At 39.6% G+C, this 18,408-nt stretch overlaps 2 protein-coding genes across 2 annotated transcripts in view; both read right to left on the bottom strand.

The window, feature by feature from the left end:
• Positions 1–8,832, bottom strand: part of LOC127450163 (LIM domain-containing protein 2-like) — a 29,114-nt gene extending 20,282 nt beyond the window's left edge. Inside the window, exon 1 of the mRNA XM_051714014.1 lies at positions 8,621–8,832. Within this exon, the coding sequence (XP_051569974.1) occupies positions 8,621–8,623 (3 nt within the window). The 5' untranslated portion in view covers positions 8,624–8,832. The remainder of the gene's footprint in view (positions 1–8,620) is intronic.
• A 6,736-nt stretch (positions 8,833–15,568) lies between these two features.
• On the bottom strand, positions 15,569–17,308 carry LOC127450961 (zona pellucida sperm-binding protein 3-like). The gene is made up of 8 exons (XM_051715452.1): positions 16,895–17,308; positions 16,679–16,800; positions 16,486–16,589; positions 16,237–16,414; positions 16,050–16,167; positions 15,885–15,970; positions 15,709–15,800; positions 15,569–15,630 (listed from the first exon to the last, which is right to left on the bottom strand). Exons 1-8 carry the CDS (start codon positions 17,306–17,308, stop codon positions 15,569–15,571), a joined length of 1,176 nt encoding a protein of 391 aa, XP_051571412.1.
• Between the last annotated feature and the right edge of the window lie 1,100 nt (positions 17,309–18,408).

The following is an 18,408-nucleotide window of genomic DNA, read 5'->3' as shown; positions in this document are numbered from 1 at the left end:
TGTTTCTTTGCCCGCTCTAACCTTTTCTTTTTGTTTTTCTGTTACAAAAGTGGCTTTTTCTTTGCAATTCTTCCCATAAGGCCTGCACCCCTGAGTCTTCTCTTTACTGTTGTACATGAAACTGGTGTTGAGCGGGTAGAATTCAATGAAGCTGTCAGCTGAGGACATGTGAGGCGTCTATTTCTCAAACTAGAGACTCTGATGTACTTATCCTCTTGTTTAGTTGTACATCTGGCCTTCCACATCTCTTTCCGTCCTTGTTAGAGCCAGTTGTCCTTTGTCTTTGAAGACTGTAGTGTACACCTTTGTATGAAATCTTCAGGTTTTTGTCAATTTCAAGCATTGTATAGCCTTCATTTCTCAAAACAATGATTAACTGATGAGTTTCTAGAGAAAGCCGTTTCTTTTTTTTGCTGCCATTTTTGACCTAATATTGACCTTAAGATATGCCAGTCTATTGCATACTGTGGCAACTCAAACACAAGGACAATGTTAAGCTTCATTTAACAAACCAAATAGCTTTCAACTGTGTTTGAAATAATGGCAAGTGATTTTCTAGTACCAAATTAGCAATTTAGCATGATTACTCAAGGATAAGGTGTTGATGGCTGCTGGAAATGGGGCCGGTCTAGATTTGATCAAAAATGACTTTTCAAATAGTGATGGTGCTGTTTTTTACATCAGTAATGTCCTGACTATATTTTGTGATCAGCTGAATGTCACTTTGGTGAATTAAAGTACCAATTTCCTTCTGAAACAGCTAAATCTGTACATTATTCCAAACTTTGGCCGCCAGTATAAGCCAGATCTAATTTAACGTTAAAGAAAGTCTCTGTACCGAAGTGAAGGAGGAAGTGGTTGTGTGAAAGTAGTCAGGGGAAACTCATGTTACCAGCAGACTGATCTCACAATGAAATCGGAAACAGTAGGTTGACTTTTATCTAACATTAGGGCTGCAACAAACAATTATTTTGATAATCGATTAATCTTCGATTATTTCTACAATAATCGATTAATCTGATAAGTGTCATTTTATTTCCTGTATTTTATTAAAATATGATTTTTCAAAAACTGAAATGATAAAGGGCATAAGGATTTGGTTTGATTTACATGACTGAATTAACGATTCTTTACTCTCACAAAACTTTGAACAAAGCCTGAATCATAAAAAGTTACGTTTAAATGTATTATTATTATTACTTTCAGGACATATGCGAAACAGTTGCTTAACTTGTAAAACGTAACAAAAAAATGCTGATCATTAAAGAGTAAAATTATCCATAGGGCATCTAGTGGGACAAAAGATCAGCCCAGCAGAAGGCAATAGTGACACCAGAATAGAAATATTAATAATTCTACCCAACTGAAAAATACATAATTATGTTAGATACATACAGTATGCTTGTACACTGTCACTGATTATATACATTTAAGTATTTTAATATTAGTTTTTAAAACAGTATTTTCATGTTGTTATACAGTATGGATAATAGTATGTTATCCAGCAAAATAATGTTTGCCATAGTATAAATTTACTAGTGAAATCAGACATTACATGTGGCATTATCAGGAGGACTTTCAAATATCAGGACCCTTAGCATTATTATACATTATATTCAGCATTACAAACAAAGTACATTCATCTGTAAACCCTGTGCAAATTCACTCTCTCGCTGAAAAGACTCATCCCGGTGCTCACTGTATTACATGCCTTACATGGGCAGGAGAAAACACTTTAGAAACCAGCACACCTTGACTGCCAAGACTTCTGTCTGATATCCATGAAATCTGCACAATTGATTACACTGAAAGTGAACTCGTGGTATGATGTTGGACAGTTTAAATCAAAATGATTGCGCTCCCTTTCTCCATTGTGATCGGTTTGACGCGGATGCGCGCGCTCGCTTGCTCGTTAGAGTTTAACAGAGATTTGCTTGTGGTAAGAACAAACAGTTTAGGGAAATACGCGGCTGATTTTGAATTCATAAGATGTTTACATCATAAAACAGACAACAGCAGTAAAATGTAAGTGATGTGCTGGAGAAAAACAACTCTTGCGCTTCAAACAGCACAAGCACTCTGTAAACGCACCTGACGCAGCAACCGGTCCACATTAAACTGTATGCTTATTATGATCTTCTTGAAGTGTTTATTAAGTGCTCTCGTGCACTGGACAACTAGGGTCATGTTTTTCCGCTACAACTTGTCTCCGTTGTTTTTCAAACGAGTTTCATCATGCAACCCATTTTTCACTTGGCTGTGAAGTGATGTCACTGACGGGGCTAATATCCTACTAACTGATAATGAAATTCGTTGTTGATGATTTCCATTTTCGATAATTATCGATTAGTTGTTGCAGCCCTATAACATTGATTTGTGCATACCAAAATTCGAAACACAAAGCGGTAAGTGTTAAGCACGTGTGAGCTCCATTTGTAGGGTATAATGTCAACAGAGGGGCGCCAAAAGCCAGTTGTTTCCAGCTGTACAGGCTGTAATACAGTCAAGAGGAATGCTTATTTTATAAACTGTACCCCCAATCCAAACCCTAAACTGAAACCTAACCATCAGTGGAGTTAAAAAGGAAACCTCTGAATTGTGACTGTCACTGAACACAATTGCTTTACAGTTTCAAAATGGGATCCAAACCCGGGTCTTCCACGCTACTGATGTATCGCGCCATAATGTGGCCAATGCTGGAACTCTCCGAAAAAAACATGCTGACTTCCTGTGTGATCACGTTGTTGCCAGCAAGGTTCAAAGTTTGACAGAAGAATTTGAAAGTCTTTGCCACAACCATTAAGCCGCAGACAGAAGCTGACACTGGGGTGTGCACACAGATGTGAAACTTGAAATGTGTTGAATCTGAAAAAAGTGAAGATGTCTTTACAGTGTAAGAGAGAAGGGTTAAGGCCATGGGTGATGAGGAACAGTCTAATGTTTCATTTGACTCCAGAGTGTGTCTTTGACCAAGATAAATTGCATGGTGTAAAATTTCACCATCCACTGCTAAACAGAACATTCTCCAGGACTGTCTGTTGTCCTACAACTGCAGTTGTATACTCAGTTTACACTTTAAACTAGCATTCTACTGGTCAGAAAACTCAAACGAAAAAGAATAAAATTAATAGTTAAAAGTGGAATTCTAAAACCTTCTTTGCCATATTTTGCAAAGCAGACCAATGCTTTTGGGGTTTGTACATTACAAGAGCAGGAAAACTGTGAATAGATACTTAGAACGGTGAAGCCTGTACACATCCCTTTTTGAAGGCTTTTAAACATGTTCATACAGTTCGAAACTTGATGTAGACACTTTATGGTTGTTCACAAAACACAGCCGTAAGCATCTTTCTTATCACATGGAAGGGAGTGTGTTTTGCAATCAGAGATCATGAAACATAACCAACAGAATTTTTCCCTTTTGCCAAGATAAATTGCTCCTTTTAATGGAATTTGACAAACAATGACGAAACAGAGCCAAACTCTTCTCTTTTGCCCGTTAACATGACAGTACTCTACACACACTATCACACAGGAAAGCTCTGTTATATTCATTGCGCTCTATTTTTTTATTTATTTATTTTTAATGCAAAAGCTTGTTTTGGGTGAATGACAGATTACAGTACGTTCAAGGTATACATTTTTGTTGTATATGAAAATGCGGTATGACACTGTTTTGCTCGTCAAAAAACTAAACATCTACAGTACTCTACAGATCCTCTATACCAATTTCACTGATACCTGAAAGTGTCCAAGGTTGGGTTGTGTTTGATAGGAGGCAAGCTAAAATTGTATGCATGTATTGTATTGATTTGAAATTCTGTTTGTAGAATTTCAAACCAGATACTCAAACAAGCCCATCTGGCACCAACAATCATGCCACGGTCAAAATCACTGAGATCACATTTTTTCCCCATTCTGATGATTGATGTGAGCATTAACTGAAGCTCCTGACCCGTATCTGCATGATTATATGCACTGCAGCCACGCAACTGACTGATTAGAGAATCGCTTGGATGATTTTTGGTGCCAGATGGGCTGGTTTGAGTATTCCTGTAACTGCTGATCTCCTGGGATTTTCACACACAACAGTCTCTAGAATTTACTCTGAATGGTGTCAAAAACAAAAAACATCCAGTGAGTGGTAGTTCTGTGGACAGAAACTCCTTGTTGATGAGAGAGGTCAACAGAGAATGGCCAGACTGGTTCAAACTGACAAAGTCTACGGTAACGCATATAATCGCTCTGTACAATTGTGGTGAGAAGAATAGCATCTCAGAATGCTATTCTTAGATGTGGGTTGGTGCTGTTTTGGTGGCACGAGGGGGACCTACACAATATTAGGCAGGTGGTATTAATGTTGTGGCTGATCGGTGTACACTGACCAGCCACAACATTAAATCCACTGACAGGTGAAGTGAATAACATTTATTATCTCGTTTCAGTGGTACCTGTCAAGGGGTGGGATATATTAGGCAGCAAGTGAACAGTCAGTTTTTGAATTTCATGCGTTAATGAATTTCAGGACAAATGGGCAAGCGTAAGGATCTGAGCGACTTCGACAAGGGCCAAATTGTGATGGCTCGATGACTGGGTCAGAGCATCTCCAAAATGGCAGGTTTTGTGGGGTGTTCCCTGTATGCAGTGGTTAGTACCTACCAAAAGTGGTTCAAGGAAGGACAACCGGTGAACCGGTGACAAAGTCATGGGCGACCAAGGCTCATTGATGTGCATGGAAAGCGAAGGCTAGCCCGTCTGGTCCAATCCTACAGAAGAGCTACTGTAGCACAAATTGTTGAAAAATGTAATGATGGCCATGATAGAAAGGTGTCAGAACACACAGTGCATCGCAGCATGCTGCGTATGGGGCCGGTCAGAGTGCCCATGCTGACCCCTGTTCACCGCCGAAAGCGCCTACAATAGGTACATGAGCATCAGAATTGGACCATGGAGCAATGGAAGAAGGTGGCCTGGTCTGATGAATCATGTTTTCTTTTAGATCATGTGGATGGTCAGGTGTGTCATTTACCTGGGGAAGTGATGGCAGCAGGATGTACCATGTGAAGAATGCAGGCTGCCGTAGGCAGTGTGATGCTCTGGGCAATGTTCTGCTGGGAAACCTTGGGTCCTGGCATTCATGTGGATGTTACTTAAACATGCACCACCTACCTAAAGATTGTTGCAGACCACGTACACCCCTTCATGGCAACGGTATTCCCTGATGGCAGTGGCTTCTTTCAGCAGGGTAATGCGCTCTGCCACACTGCAAAAATTGTTCAGGAATGATTTGAGGAAAATGACAAAGAGTTCAAGATGTTGACTTGGCCTCCATATTCCCCAGATCTCAATCCGACTGAGCATCTATGGGACGTGCTGGACCAACAAGTCAGATCCATGAAGGCCCCACCTCTCAACTTACAGGACTTAAAGGATCTGCTGCTAATGTCTTGGTGTCAGATACCACAGGACACCTTCAGAGGTCTTGTGGAGTCCATGTCTCGATGGGTCAGAGCTGTTTTGGAGGGGACCTACACGATATTAGGCAGGTGGTTTTAATGTTGTCGCTGCTCAGTGTATATCCCTAAGAAATACGTCCAGTAACATGTTCAACTGTGATATGCTATGACTTTTTTTGCCTCAGTGCTGTTGCATCATAAGAAAATTGGCAAATAATCATTAAACCAGTTAACCACGATTTTTTTCTCAGATGGTAATCTAACTGTCAAAAACTCAACACTGCGGCATCCCTACAATACAGTACATATAATACAACATACAGCCTAAATGTATCGGTCTATATTCAACTTAAAAATCCTCAAGTCAAGGATGGGACACAACAGACAACTACCGCAAGTTGCAGCACTTACAGCTTGCCACTTGGTAGAAAGTGCTATATAGGCCTAGGAACTAAGATTAATTTCTTCTCTTCCTCCATATAAGGGCAATTTTTTGTAAAGAAAGAAAAGGTTCCATTATCACTCTGCACAGGCTGTCCCAGAGTCCTTGTTGGCATAATTTCTTTAGTATGGAGCTCTAAGAATAGTCAAGAGACATAGTAGACCATGCACTAGAACCTCTGTGTGTGACATTCACCTAACCACTCAAACTGGATCATCACAACTGCACAGCCTGTTAAAAAAAAAAAAACAACTCTGCTCAGGGGCAGTCTTGAACAGTCTGCTCTTAGTTAATCTGCATTATTTCTTACAACTTTAGGAAAATATGGAAAAGTAATCAGTAATATGCTGCTGAATAAATGAATGAACAAGTCTAGATGCTCATCATTTTAAAATATTTATCTGACATGCCTCTGATTGCCTGAACGAATGAGAACTTGAAAAGATATCTATTGGTAATGCATATCTAGAAGGGCATTACTCACTATAGACAGGTCTTTTAGAGTAAGAGTGTGCAGAGTTGGCTATGGATGTTTCCTGGGGGCCTCTCACAAAGACCTTCCTCATATTTTCACTTCCAACCAGTTCCAACATTCTGTAGGAACACCTGGATCAATGTGCCCCTTCATTCACTTCTGACAACTTGACAGTTGATGCCGCAGGCTGTCGTCTCCACATGAATAATCTGTGTACACAATCTTCAAGGCATAGTTTGAATGGAAAACACTGAAGACCTGACTCTGCTGTCTGCTCTTTGCTTCTCAGTACAGCAAAGACTGACACTACCAAAAGAAAAAAGCTCATTATACAAAAAGAAACATTTGTTGCTGGAATAACTTGCAAACTGAATGAGATTACATGCATGTTTGTTACCTCTGTGCATTTGCACCATTTCCCTGTGTGTGCAGCCATGCAAATCTACACATATTCACAATCTCTCAAGCACATCATTTGCAGAAACAGGCCTTTTCCTCATGCTGAAGATTACCCAATGGAGCCAATTTAACTCAAAAAGTACATATGTTTGATCAGACAATCCACTGCCAGATGGCCAGCCCTAACTGCCACAACAAAGAGCCACCTTCATTAGGAACAGAAATGAGCCAACTGGAAGAGATGGATCTGGAAGCTTATAAAACAAAAGTTTAACACAATTAAGAATAATTGTTTGTTTATTTGCTAAAAATTAATCATTAATCAAAATGGTTGATCTTACAATACTACATCTATGGTTGAGACACGTCTGTTCCCATGATTGGGAAGCTTATACTGGACAGGCGTTAAACAAACATGTTGCCATGACAACCTTAGGCTGAGATTCAGAGGTGTACATGTCAAAAACATTTACATAAATTTCCACATAAAAAGCTCAGCTTACGCCTTGTTGCAGTTTTTCCATGATACATTACTTTCCATTATTTCCATTCAAATTCTATGACAAAAAGAAAGGTTGTTTGTGAGGGGTCTATGAAGAGTCTATAGTTTAAATGTCATACCAATGTTTCAGTTTACAGTGTCATACCGCATTTTCATATACAACAAAAATGTATACCTTGAACGTACTGTAATGGGTCATTCACCCAAAACAAGCTTTTGCATTAAAAATAAATAAATAAAAAAATAGAGCGCAATGAATATAACAGAACGCAGGTTTCTCGAGATGTGTTTTTAAAAGTGTTAAATGTCTGCATAGGAAAACGACTGAAAAACAGCACGGACAGAAGCAAAAATGCGTTCGGTGTGAATGGCCCCAAGGTCGCTTCCCATACAAAAATCAAGAGTTCTTGTCACAAATTTGCCACTCGTTATTTTCACATGTAAATGATCTTGCGATTTGCCACAAATGTTTGCCAGAAGTTTGCAGCTAACACTTCTATGGCAAAACTGTGGCAACAATGAAGACTTTGCTGCAAGACTCATTTGAATGTGAAAATGAGTGCGGCAAGGTTGCCACAGGGGTTTGCCAAAACTCTTGATTTGTTTTTGTCATAAAAGTGACCATCAAATGAAAAGAGAGAGAAAGGAGACATGAGAGACTGGTCTATATAATTGTATGTAATCAGGCAGCTGTCAGGACCCTGTGTTACGCTGTATGAACCCGTATAAATACATTATATCACGGCAGAAAAGCACGACAGGAGCCCCAACACTGAAAGAGCACCGCCACAATCTGCTGCTAGCCTTACTTACAAGCATTTCTTACAAACACAGCGTCGGTGATGCTCAACAACAGTGAGAGGAAGTACAAAAGTGAGCTATTCGTCGCTCGAGCTGATGGTTTCGAATAAACCCGGTGTAAGTTTAAGCACTGCTTCAGCATGGCTGCAACTCTCCACCTTGCCCTGAGCTTAATTGGGTCGGCGGACGCTCTGCCCATGAGACGCAATGTGTCAAAACCTGAACGCTTTTTCAAGAGGGTTATGTCTTTTCTGTCTTCATTAAAATGAACAATGTATATCTCAAAAGGAAGATACATGACGGTCATTCATACACCCTATATTCCCACACTACAAAACTAGCTCTGACTGTACATGGGTTTCCACAAATGCATCTCTACTTCGAGAAAAGCATCTGATATGCAACAACACCATTGAGTTTTAGACCAGCATCCCACAGTAAGCTTTTGATAACACACAGGCTAGCATACTGCACCTCACCACCACAATAGAGGGGGTCGTTGGGTTCACTGGCGGCTGCTGCTGAATCAAAGCGTAGAAACTCACCATTTGCGTATCCTTTTCAGCCTGCTGAAGAGAAAGAGGATGAGAGATCTACTGTCCGGTCCGGTCTCTTTGCTCGAGTCAGTTAAAATCTCATTCGTTTCTCACCCTCCCCTAAATGATTAAATGCTCCGGTTCAGCTAAATGTTCCAGCACAGACTGTGAACATCCAAGCCGTCTAGAGCGCTTGACCTGCTTTCCCGCCCCCCACCTTTCTCTTTTCAACGGGCGTTTTTTTTCTTCATCACGCCTTTTTTTTTTTTTTTTTTTCCAGCAGGATGTCGCACGCGATTGGATGATGCTCGTGCCGCGTCCTCGCGCTCTCCTCCCACCTCAGATTTTCAAGATCTTTTCGGAAGAGGACACTTTTGCAAGAAATAGGCGTATATTGCCTCATTCCTCACTGTTTCTTTTTTTTTTCTCGTTCCCTTAGTATTTAAAGGTGCGCTCATTAATTTCTTTTTTTTTTCTCTTTAAAAATGTCTTACTTCTAAAAATTATAATTTGGAAACAAATGTATATAATCATGATGACCACTCACATGAGATCAAGACTTCACTTCAGTCATATCAGTAACCTTATAACAGCTTTTTTATTCTACATGGAGAGGGTCCCCTCCTGGGGGCTGCCATATTGGGATCACATGACCAGACAAATACTACTCACTTTCACTCATGGATTGAATTTATCGTGGCTCTCTGTGAATAGTGAATTTCTACAATGGCATCAGTAGCTGAAAACTATTGTGTCCCTAGATGTCAAAGTCCAAGACAACATATGCAAAAACTAATGAGTGTACCTTTATTTAATCATGAATTACTCATTTACGAGGTAAGTAAAGGGAAGTTTACAGAGAATAGTTTATTTTCTTTTATAATCGTAATTTAGCTACAAAAATGTATTTAGCTTTGACCGGTAGTTGCTCTAATGGGGGATAGGCCTAAACGTTAAAGGGATGATTTACCCAAAAATTAAAATTATGTTATCATTTACTCACCCTCATGTTGTTCCAAATCTGGAATATGACTTTATGGGTGTTTCTCACTGCAAAGAATGCAGAGAACAGACTTACGCTCTTATGAAGAGAAGTCTTGCCAAGCTACCTGACGGGGGGAAACTCTTGAGGGAAAACACAATGATAAATGTCCTTCTTCTGCCACCATAGTGCCAGGTTCTTGCCCACAAGAATCCATCCAATGCATCCTCAATATTCAGACTGATCAAGAACATCTGGGTCATTTTATGCATACTCGGTACTTGTGTTCTATGGGAAGATTATGATCTCAAAATAACATTCATAATAGATTCATAAATAAATAGAATGGCATCCACAAATATACAGTATGTAAGGAGCTTCACAAAAATAAAATGAATTCACAAATAAATACAATGAGATTTGCAAATAAAAAAAAAAAAATACAAATATGTTTTTAACTGTCTAAACAGAAGTCCAAGGAATTGTCTGTAGACCTCCGAGACAGGATTGTATCGAGGCACAGATCTGGGGAAGGGTACAGATACATTTCTGCAGCATTGAAGGTCCCAATGAGCACTGTGGCCTCCATCATCCGTAAATGGAAGAAGTTTGGAACCACCAGGACTCTTCCTAGAGCTGGAAGCCTGACCAAACTGAGCGATCGGGGGAGAAGGGCCTTAGTCAGTGAGGTGACCAAGAACCCGATGGTCACTCTGACAGAGCTCCAGCATTTCTCTGTGGAGAGAGGAGAACCTTCCAGAAGAACAACCATCTCTGCAGCACTCCACCAATCAGGCCTGTATGGTAGAGTGGCCAGACGGAAGCCACTCCTCAGTAAAAGGCACATGACAGCCCGCCTGGTGTTTGCAAAAAGGCACCTGAAGGACTGTCAGACCATGAGAAACAAAGATTGAACTCTTTGGCCTGAATGGCAAGCGTCATGTCTGGAGGAAACCAGGCACTGCTCATCACCTGGCCAATACCGTCCCTACAGTGAAGCATGGTGGTGGCAGCATCATGCTGTGGGGATGTTTTTCAGCGGCAGGAACTTGGAGACAAGTCAGGATCGAGGGAAAGATGAATGCAGCAATGTACAGAGACATCCTTGATGAAAACCTGCTCCAGAGCGCTCTGGACCTCAGACTGGGGTGAAGGTTCATCTTCCAACAGCACAACGACCCTAAGCACACAGCCAAGATAACAAAGGAGTGGCTACGGGACAACTCTGTGAATGTCCTTGAGTGGCCCAGCCAGAGCCCAGACTTTAACCCGATTTCATCTCTCTCAAGAGATGTTCAAATGGCTGTGCACCGACGCTCCCCATCCAACCTGATGGAGCCTCAGGTCCTGCAAAGAAGAATGGGAGAAACTGCCCAAAAATGGGTGTGCCAAGCTTGTAGCATCATACTCAAATAGACTTGAGGCTGTAATTGGTGCCAAAGGTGCTTCAACAAAGTATTGCGCAAAGGCTGTGAATACTTATGTACTTTTTTTTTTTTATTTGATAAATTTGCAAATATTTCAAACAAACTTCTTTCATGTTGTCGTTATGGGGTATTGTTTGTAGAAGTTTGAGGAAAATAATGAATTTAATCCATTTGAATAAGGCTGTAACATAACAAAATGTGGAAAAAGTGAAGCGCTGTGAATACTTTCCGGATGCACCGTATATAGGAATAATGATTAAATGGCAGTTTAGTGCATAATGTAGTGAACTTGTGTGTGTCGTGTGGTGTGCAATGCAATACATAGTGCAGTGTATTTACATGCAATGAAAGGAAAATGAAATCAATTTCTACTCTTGATCATATTCTAATTTTTATGTTGCATAAATCACTTTCACATTCAGTCACCTACTGGTTGGGGCTGGTCAAAGGTGGAGATTGATAGTAAAAAAGGACTTGAATATTAATCTGTTTCTCACCCACACTTATATCACTTCTGAAGATATGGATTTAACCACTGGAGTCGTATGGATTACTTATGCTGCCTTTATGTGCTTTTTGGATCTTTGTCACTTGCTTTGTATGGACCTAAAGAGCTGAGATATTCTTCTAAAAAACTTCATTTGTGTTCTGCAGAAGAAAGTCACACACATCTGGGATGGCATGAGGGTGAGTAAATGATGAGAAAATTTTAGATTTGATGTGAAAAATCCCTTCAAATACCTCAACCCTGTAACAGTCCCAAGTCCAATCCTGACTATCCCTCACTGAATTACAAGCAAATCCACAATTTTTCCAGCAGCCCAGGCAGTTTAAGCAGCAAATCCTTAGTAGACTGGCAAGACAAGTAAAAACAATCAACTATTAATAAAGAATTTGCTTAAGTCCACTAACCCATTTTAAAACCTTGGTACACATGCTACAGTCCACTACAAATGACACTATGCTAAAGCAATGTACTTTTCCAATATCCTAATCCACAGTCAAGGAGAGACAGTTAGGATAAATTTATTTAATATGCAGATATGTTATCACCTTACAGGGGCATCTGTGACTCTTTATTTCTGCTGGAGCACAATCAGTCACTTTCCTAACCTACCATGATGGCATGCACAGACGTCTGTAGTCATTTCAAATCAAGCAAAAAAGCACTGAAAACACATCCACATTGATTAGCCTAAAGCAGTTATTATCTCACAACTCATGAACAGAAGTATAACAGAACTAATCACAAACTAAACACACTGAACATTGTGCAATTTATTTTCAACTTTGCAAGGGCACTTGTTTAAAGAAAATAATTTTGAATAGAATAAAACTCTGCTTTTATCATGTGAAAGTAATGTTTAACAAACAGAAAAATTACACTGCATAAGTTGCACTCATTAACTTTTTGCTTGTCATCTTGGACTTACAATGACACCTAGTAGTGTGGATGCAGCATCATTCAAAATCAATAGTTTTCAGTGATTGATGCCATTGTAGAAAATCACTATTCACAATCAGCCATGATTAATTAAATCCAAGAGTGAAAGTGTCCAATAAAAAGATGGTTACTGAGATTCAGCTAATCATGCAAGTCTAAAATGGCAGCTCCCATGAGGGCACCCCTGCCCTATGTAGAATAAAACAGCTTTTATAAAGTGACTGATATGACTAGAGCCCTCATCTCAAGCGGTCATGATTTTATACATTTGTTTCAAAATTACAATTCATTTCTTTAGAAGTAAAACTTAAGGGGGAAAAAAAAAAAAATTACTGAGTGAACCTTTAAAATGAAAATGCAATCCATTTTGCACCACAGTGTCTATGTAGAGAGAGAGAGAGAGAGATCGCTGCTGCAGTAACATTGGTCTCCATAATGAAGATTTAACTATTTTTAGATTCCATATACATTCCATGAATCTCATTGCATTTTTCAGTTCCTCCCTAGTTACAAGAGAAAATTAACAGATCTTATGTTTATAAGGAGAATAGGGCTGAATTACAGGTACCTTTAGAGGAATAGGACGAAAAATGTCCATGGCACTCTTTAGTGACCACCATAAGCTGTCAGTCTCATTGGAAACATATGTTCAGGAGTCACCTTTCATTGAAAATGGAGGTGGTATGTAGATGTTTTAGTGTAGCACACACAATATTGCTCATAGTGTTTGTTTCTTAAGCTCTTGTTTACTATGTTTGTGTAGTGTGCCTTGTTTTGTCTGTAATTGTGCACTGTAGCCCTGGTAAATCGCCATTTCGTTCCACTGTATACTTGTATATTGGCTATAATGACAATAAAACTTTAAATCTGAACACAAGTAATGTGATGGATGGGAAAGAGCCAAGCATCCACCATCTGGTGGGAACATAGCAGAATTGCATCTAGGTAATCAAAAAAAGTTTTAGGTAAACACATGACACTTATCACTGTAAAAGGTAGCTTTAGATGGCTAAATAGATGTAAAGAAAGAAAAGACCAATCAAAATTCAGTATGCAAATTAATGCTTTAAGAACAATCGCAATTCGTTGTGCAAACAGTAAAACGTTGTCACTGCTGTTTGATTTCAAATAGTAAAGATTACATACATCAAATGCAAGATTAGCAAATTTTACTATTACATTTAAGTGCCTTCCATAGTCTTTTCCAAACTTCAGGAAAAACAATGACTTAGGATTTATTCACTTACCTCTCACACTGAAAGCAAGAAACATTCCTTAAGACTACATTTCATAATCGGAAAGGGAGAGGAAGTCTAAGGCTATACTATGTCACTTCAACTAGCGGTTGTAGAATAAAACTCCAAGTTACTTGGGAGGAACATTATTTTGGTAATTATGCGAGTTGGGTTTCGGCTCTGCTCTTCTGTGCGGATGAATCTGATGGTTCGAGGAGTACCAGTGTAACCATGGTTACAGGTGATCAACTTTTCAGAGCGAAAGTCACTAACAAAACTCACCCCTCCCCTCAAAATAAAAAGACATATCTTTAAAAAAAAAAAAAAAAAAAACACGCTTTGCGTCGTCGCAAAAATGTGCATCATAATGAAAGACTTCTGCTAGCTCTCCTATGTGTATTCCAGCATTATTCCAGCTTTTGAGATCGAGAAAGCCAGTGCAATAAAAGTGAAGCCCAAAAGACAATATTTAGTAATGCACAAATCATAATCTTCAATTTATGAAGTGAAAAAGACCAGTTAAAGTTACATTAAATGCGAGTGGTCTAATTGAAATGTGGCACACATTTGAATCGCATATTGTGATGGGGTTTCCCCTCTCCATTAAAAGAGAAAAAAGTGGTGACTGAAGGTTTTGGGCTTTAAAATAACTGCAATTCAGAACTCTTAAATCATTCGTGTTTGGAACAACCCTTTAGTTTAGCCACCATAATTGTTCTCCCTGTGGAGGCATCATTTATACAGTTTGGTAGGTCAGTAATGACCGACTCACAATTGTCACCATCTGCTGGCACATGATAAATGGCCACAAACAAAATAGTTGAGCATATGATATTCAAAATCACACTAGGCCTGCGGTTTGGTAAAATATGCTACATTAAATTAGTTTGTAGCATTTTTAAATGAACTTTTTGCATATGCCAGATTTATGACATAATGATGCAATACTGAAAAAGGAGTTACTATCTTTCACTCTTTACATGTGTACAAGATAAGTTTAACAAAGTCAGCACCAGCAATCTAAATTTCCTCAAATGCAATAGCCTGCGGAGCATTCAGGCACGGGAATGCATATAGGAGAGCACAAGTTTCACGAGAATGTGAAGACTTGCTAAAGGCAAAAACACTTTTCCCACCACCTTGGCTTTTTAAGGCCTCTGTACATATCTTCCGTTGTTTTGACTCAGTTTAACAATTGTTTCAAACAAGTAAAGCAACAATGACATAACGATTGCTAGTCATTTCGGAATCCTGCAAAAGCCACCCTGACAGCTCTAAACTTCCAGGCTTACTGTAGCAAATCAGGGAAAAACATGGTTGAAACCAAGTGTTGTGTACTTGATCATGGAATTATGCAGTTCTATGAATTTTTTTTTATTGCATAGTGTAGCTTTAAGACTAAAAGTCACCCCTGCAATTAATATTCCTTAATCAAATACTCTAATTGCTCCTGAAAAGCACATTGCAAGTTTCACTGTGTGAAAGTGTAGGTTTATAGACCTTGGGGACTATTAAATAGGCCTACCCCTGACAAAAGACTAAAAGAATCCTGGGTCATGTCTATCTTTGATAGGTCTTCACTACCAGCAGCAATGAAGTTGGACAACCAAAAACATGGAGGGCCCCCCCCCTGCCCAACCCTTGTATCCTATAAACATGACAGAATGTTGTGCATGGCATAAGTGTGCCATGGAGCATCTTGTAGGGGAGACACTGAAGCTCTTTGCAGGACTCAAAACAACCTTATACTACACTCTAGCATCTAAACCACACACACACACCACAGCCAGTAAGTTACAGGTAGAAACCAGTTCAACATACAATTTCAGCAAATGTTTATTTTGCAGTTATGTATCCAACAAGTTACAGTCAGCCAAAAGCATGATCCTTGACTCGGACTGGCCCAACAAATGTACTCTTCCACTGTATATCTGTGGAACAGAGAGTGATAAATGGAACCCTTGACCATAAACAGCTTATGCACACACAAAAGAAAATAAATATCATACCTTTAAGTACCACTTGATCACTTCCTGTCCGGATGCCACAGTTCGCATCACAGCAGCTGCACACCTGGTCGGATTCATCTGAAGACACCCACCTGCCAGGCAAAAAAAAAAAAAAAAAAAAAAAAATCCTTGCACACCCTTATTTATACTAGTGCACTAGTTCAGTGACAACATACCCATTAGCAGAAAACGAACAAGCTTTCCGCTCATCATTAGTAGGGGTGGATGCTGCAGCCACCTTCAGAACACAAGTAATGTAGACCTACAAAAGACATGCATACATATACAGTATGTAAAATCTGCAAACCTTGTCCACCAAAACTGCTAAGCCATGTACTTACATATTCACTGATCTCTTGCTGGAACCTGAAAGCCTCCAATTGAACCTGCAGCTTGTCAGCTTGAACTCGGGGCATGAAGTGAGATCTAGAACCAGTGATCTTGGCATCAACCATGCATCTGAAAAGAGATGCTAGTTAGATCTTATACTTTACCACATATTTGGATGGTACAGGAACTTCTTCTCACCCATTATTCTCAATAAAGGAATATCTGGGGACAGCATTGATGTCAGGAACTGCAGTAGCCACGCAGTGGTCCACAAACACACGAAAATGTACATGGTTGTATGAACTCACAGAGGCTTCAATGTTAATGATATCACCAAGGAAGTACTGGTTAGAAGGCCTCTCAAATCTCCAGTCATCTGCAAAGAAAGGATATTAGTCCAGATTTACAGAGACTGGCATGCTAGTAATAAGTGCATCTTGTACCAACCAGTCATGAGCCTGAGAGAGAAGACCAAAAGTTCCTCCGCAACCACAGTAGAAGCAAATGGCAGCCAAGTGGGCATCAGAGGATTGCTGCTCACATTTTGCATTCTGTAGATAGTTGATAAAAGGCAGTCAAAGCTCTCACTGCAGATATTATGGTACTAGCACATCCAACAATCATTAAATTCAATCCTCACCTTGGATAGTGACACTCAATACCAACCACCGCACCACTACTCCTGACAATAGGTCCACCACCTAAATAGTCTCGTGGAGTATAGATTAGAGAGAATGTATAGACAAGCTCATTTTCAGTCACCTAAATGGGAGATTAGCAGAGGTTACTCACAAGAATGGTCCAGAGAGAGAGAGAGAGAAAAAAAAGAACCACACATACAAAATAAAAGCCTTACTGTTGGTATGCTGCCACATCCATGCAGCTCAGACTCAAAGATAAGCACTTGAGCAGTATTGTCCTCCCCTACTGCAGTACATCCTCCCAGAGTAAAAGCAGAGGGCATTAGCAGCTGCCCTGTCCCAAAGAAGTCCTCCTTCACTTCCACATATATTGAATTCTCTCCACACTGAGCTGCTACACTGTTGGCAGGGACAGGGTAATGCAACTCAAAGGGAACAACTGGTTGTTCTGGTTCCTGTGGTGGTGTTGGAAAGGTCCATGTCAGTTTTGCAACTGGACCTTGTAACAGCTGTTTGGACTGAACACCCAAAGGTTCTTGAACAGGTGACTGCACAGGAATCTGAAAAGGAAGTCTCTGTGGTGTGAATACAGAATTACTGGACTCATATCTTTGGGGAACCGGAGACATCCTGGATTCACTCTGCTTAGGAGCTTGCAGTAGTGTCAGAGGCCTTAACATATCTGATTCCCAATTATGTGTTGATCTTCCTTGCCATTGTGCTACAGACAATTCAAACACAAGCGTAAACACCAGCCCAAATCCAGCTTGCCACAACCCCATTGTCAGAAACTCTTTGACCCTTGCTACCAAAGCTCCACTTTTTCTTTTTGTACTGCAGTTGGATCAGGATAGCTCCACCTCTCTAGCATTAAGCATAATGCTTCCCTGGACTTGTTAGCTCACTAACGCATCATGTCACAGCTGAAAATCATTGACTCTTCATCAATTTGAGGAAAATGTGGGAATGTTTTGTGCTCGAAATACAATTTATAAATTACTTGGATTAATTCAATGATATCAATAAGTCAAAAACTTCCGAAAGACTTTACCTACCTGAATTTTTTTTGGGGTTCTTTTGTGTTCTATGCAGTCATTCATTTACTTGATAAAAGCTGTTATTTAATTTATTGCCATCTTTCTACATGTACACACCATCAAAAACATTAATACAAACTTGACAAACCATCATGACAGAGATTAATAAGCAGGCAAGGAGAGTACACATTAAAATGCAGCAAAAGCATTATTCTTGCCTTTTATATTAGTTTGATCCCCACAAGGGGTGATTGTTTATTGGTTAAAGTAACTTACATTTTTATCCTTCTGGGGAGGATAACTTGGCAAAAAGAATGCTTTATTTTTTTTTATTGTGTAGTATGAGCTTTAACTATTTTCACTCTCCTTCCCTGCTTTGTCTGTCTTCTTTTACAAAAAATCTAAACTTGCCACTTATTATTTTCACATGCAAATGAGCTTGTGATTCGCCGTAAATGTTTGGCAGAAGTTTGCAGCTCTTCACCAGTGGTGGTGAACCTCCGGCAAACCTTTGGTAACAATGGACTGTTTGCCACAAAGCTCATTTGCACTTGAAAATTATCTGTGGCGAATTTGCAGTAAACTACATTTTTGTATGAGTTACTATAATGTATTGACTGGTTAATCATATGATAATGTGAAATTAAAAATATATGTATTCACCGTCTTGTTATAATGCCAGCCTAAAATTT

The sequence above is a fragment of the Myxocyprinus asiaticus genome, chromosome 13 (genome assembly GCF_019703515.2).
Source record: "Myxocyprinus asiaticus isolate MX2 ecotype Aquarium Trade chromosome 13, UBuf_Myxa_2, whole genome shotgun sequence".
Lineage (NCBI taxonomy): Eukaryota > Metazoa > Chordata > Actinopteri > Cypriniformes > Catostomidae > Myxocyprinus > Myxocyprinus asiaticus.
The sequence above is the reverse complement of the archived record's forward strand: the minus strand, read 5'-3'. Positions and strand labels throughout refer to the sequence as shown.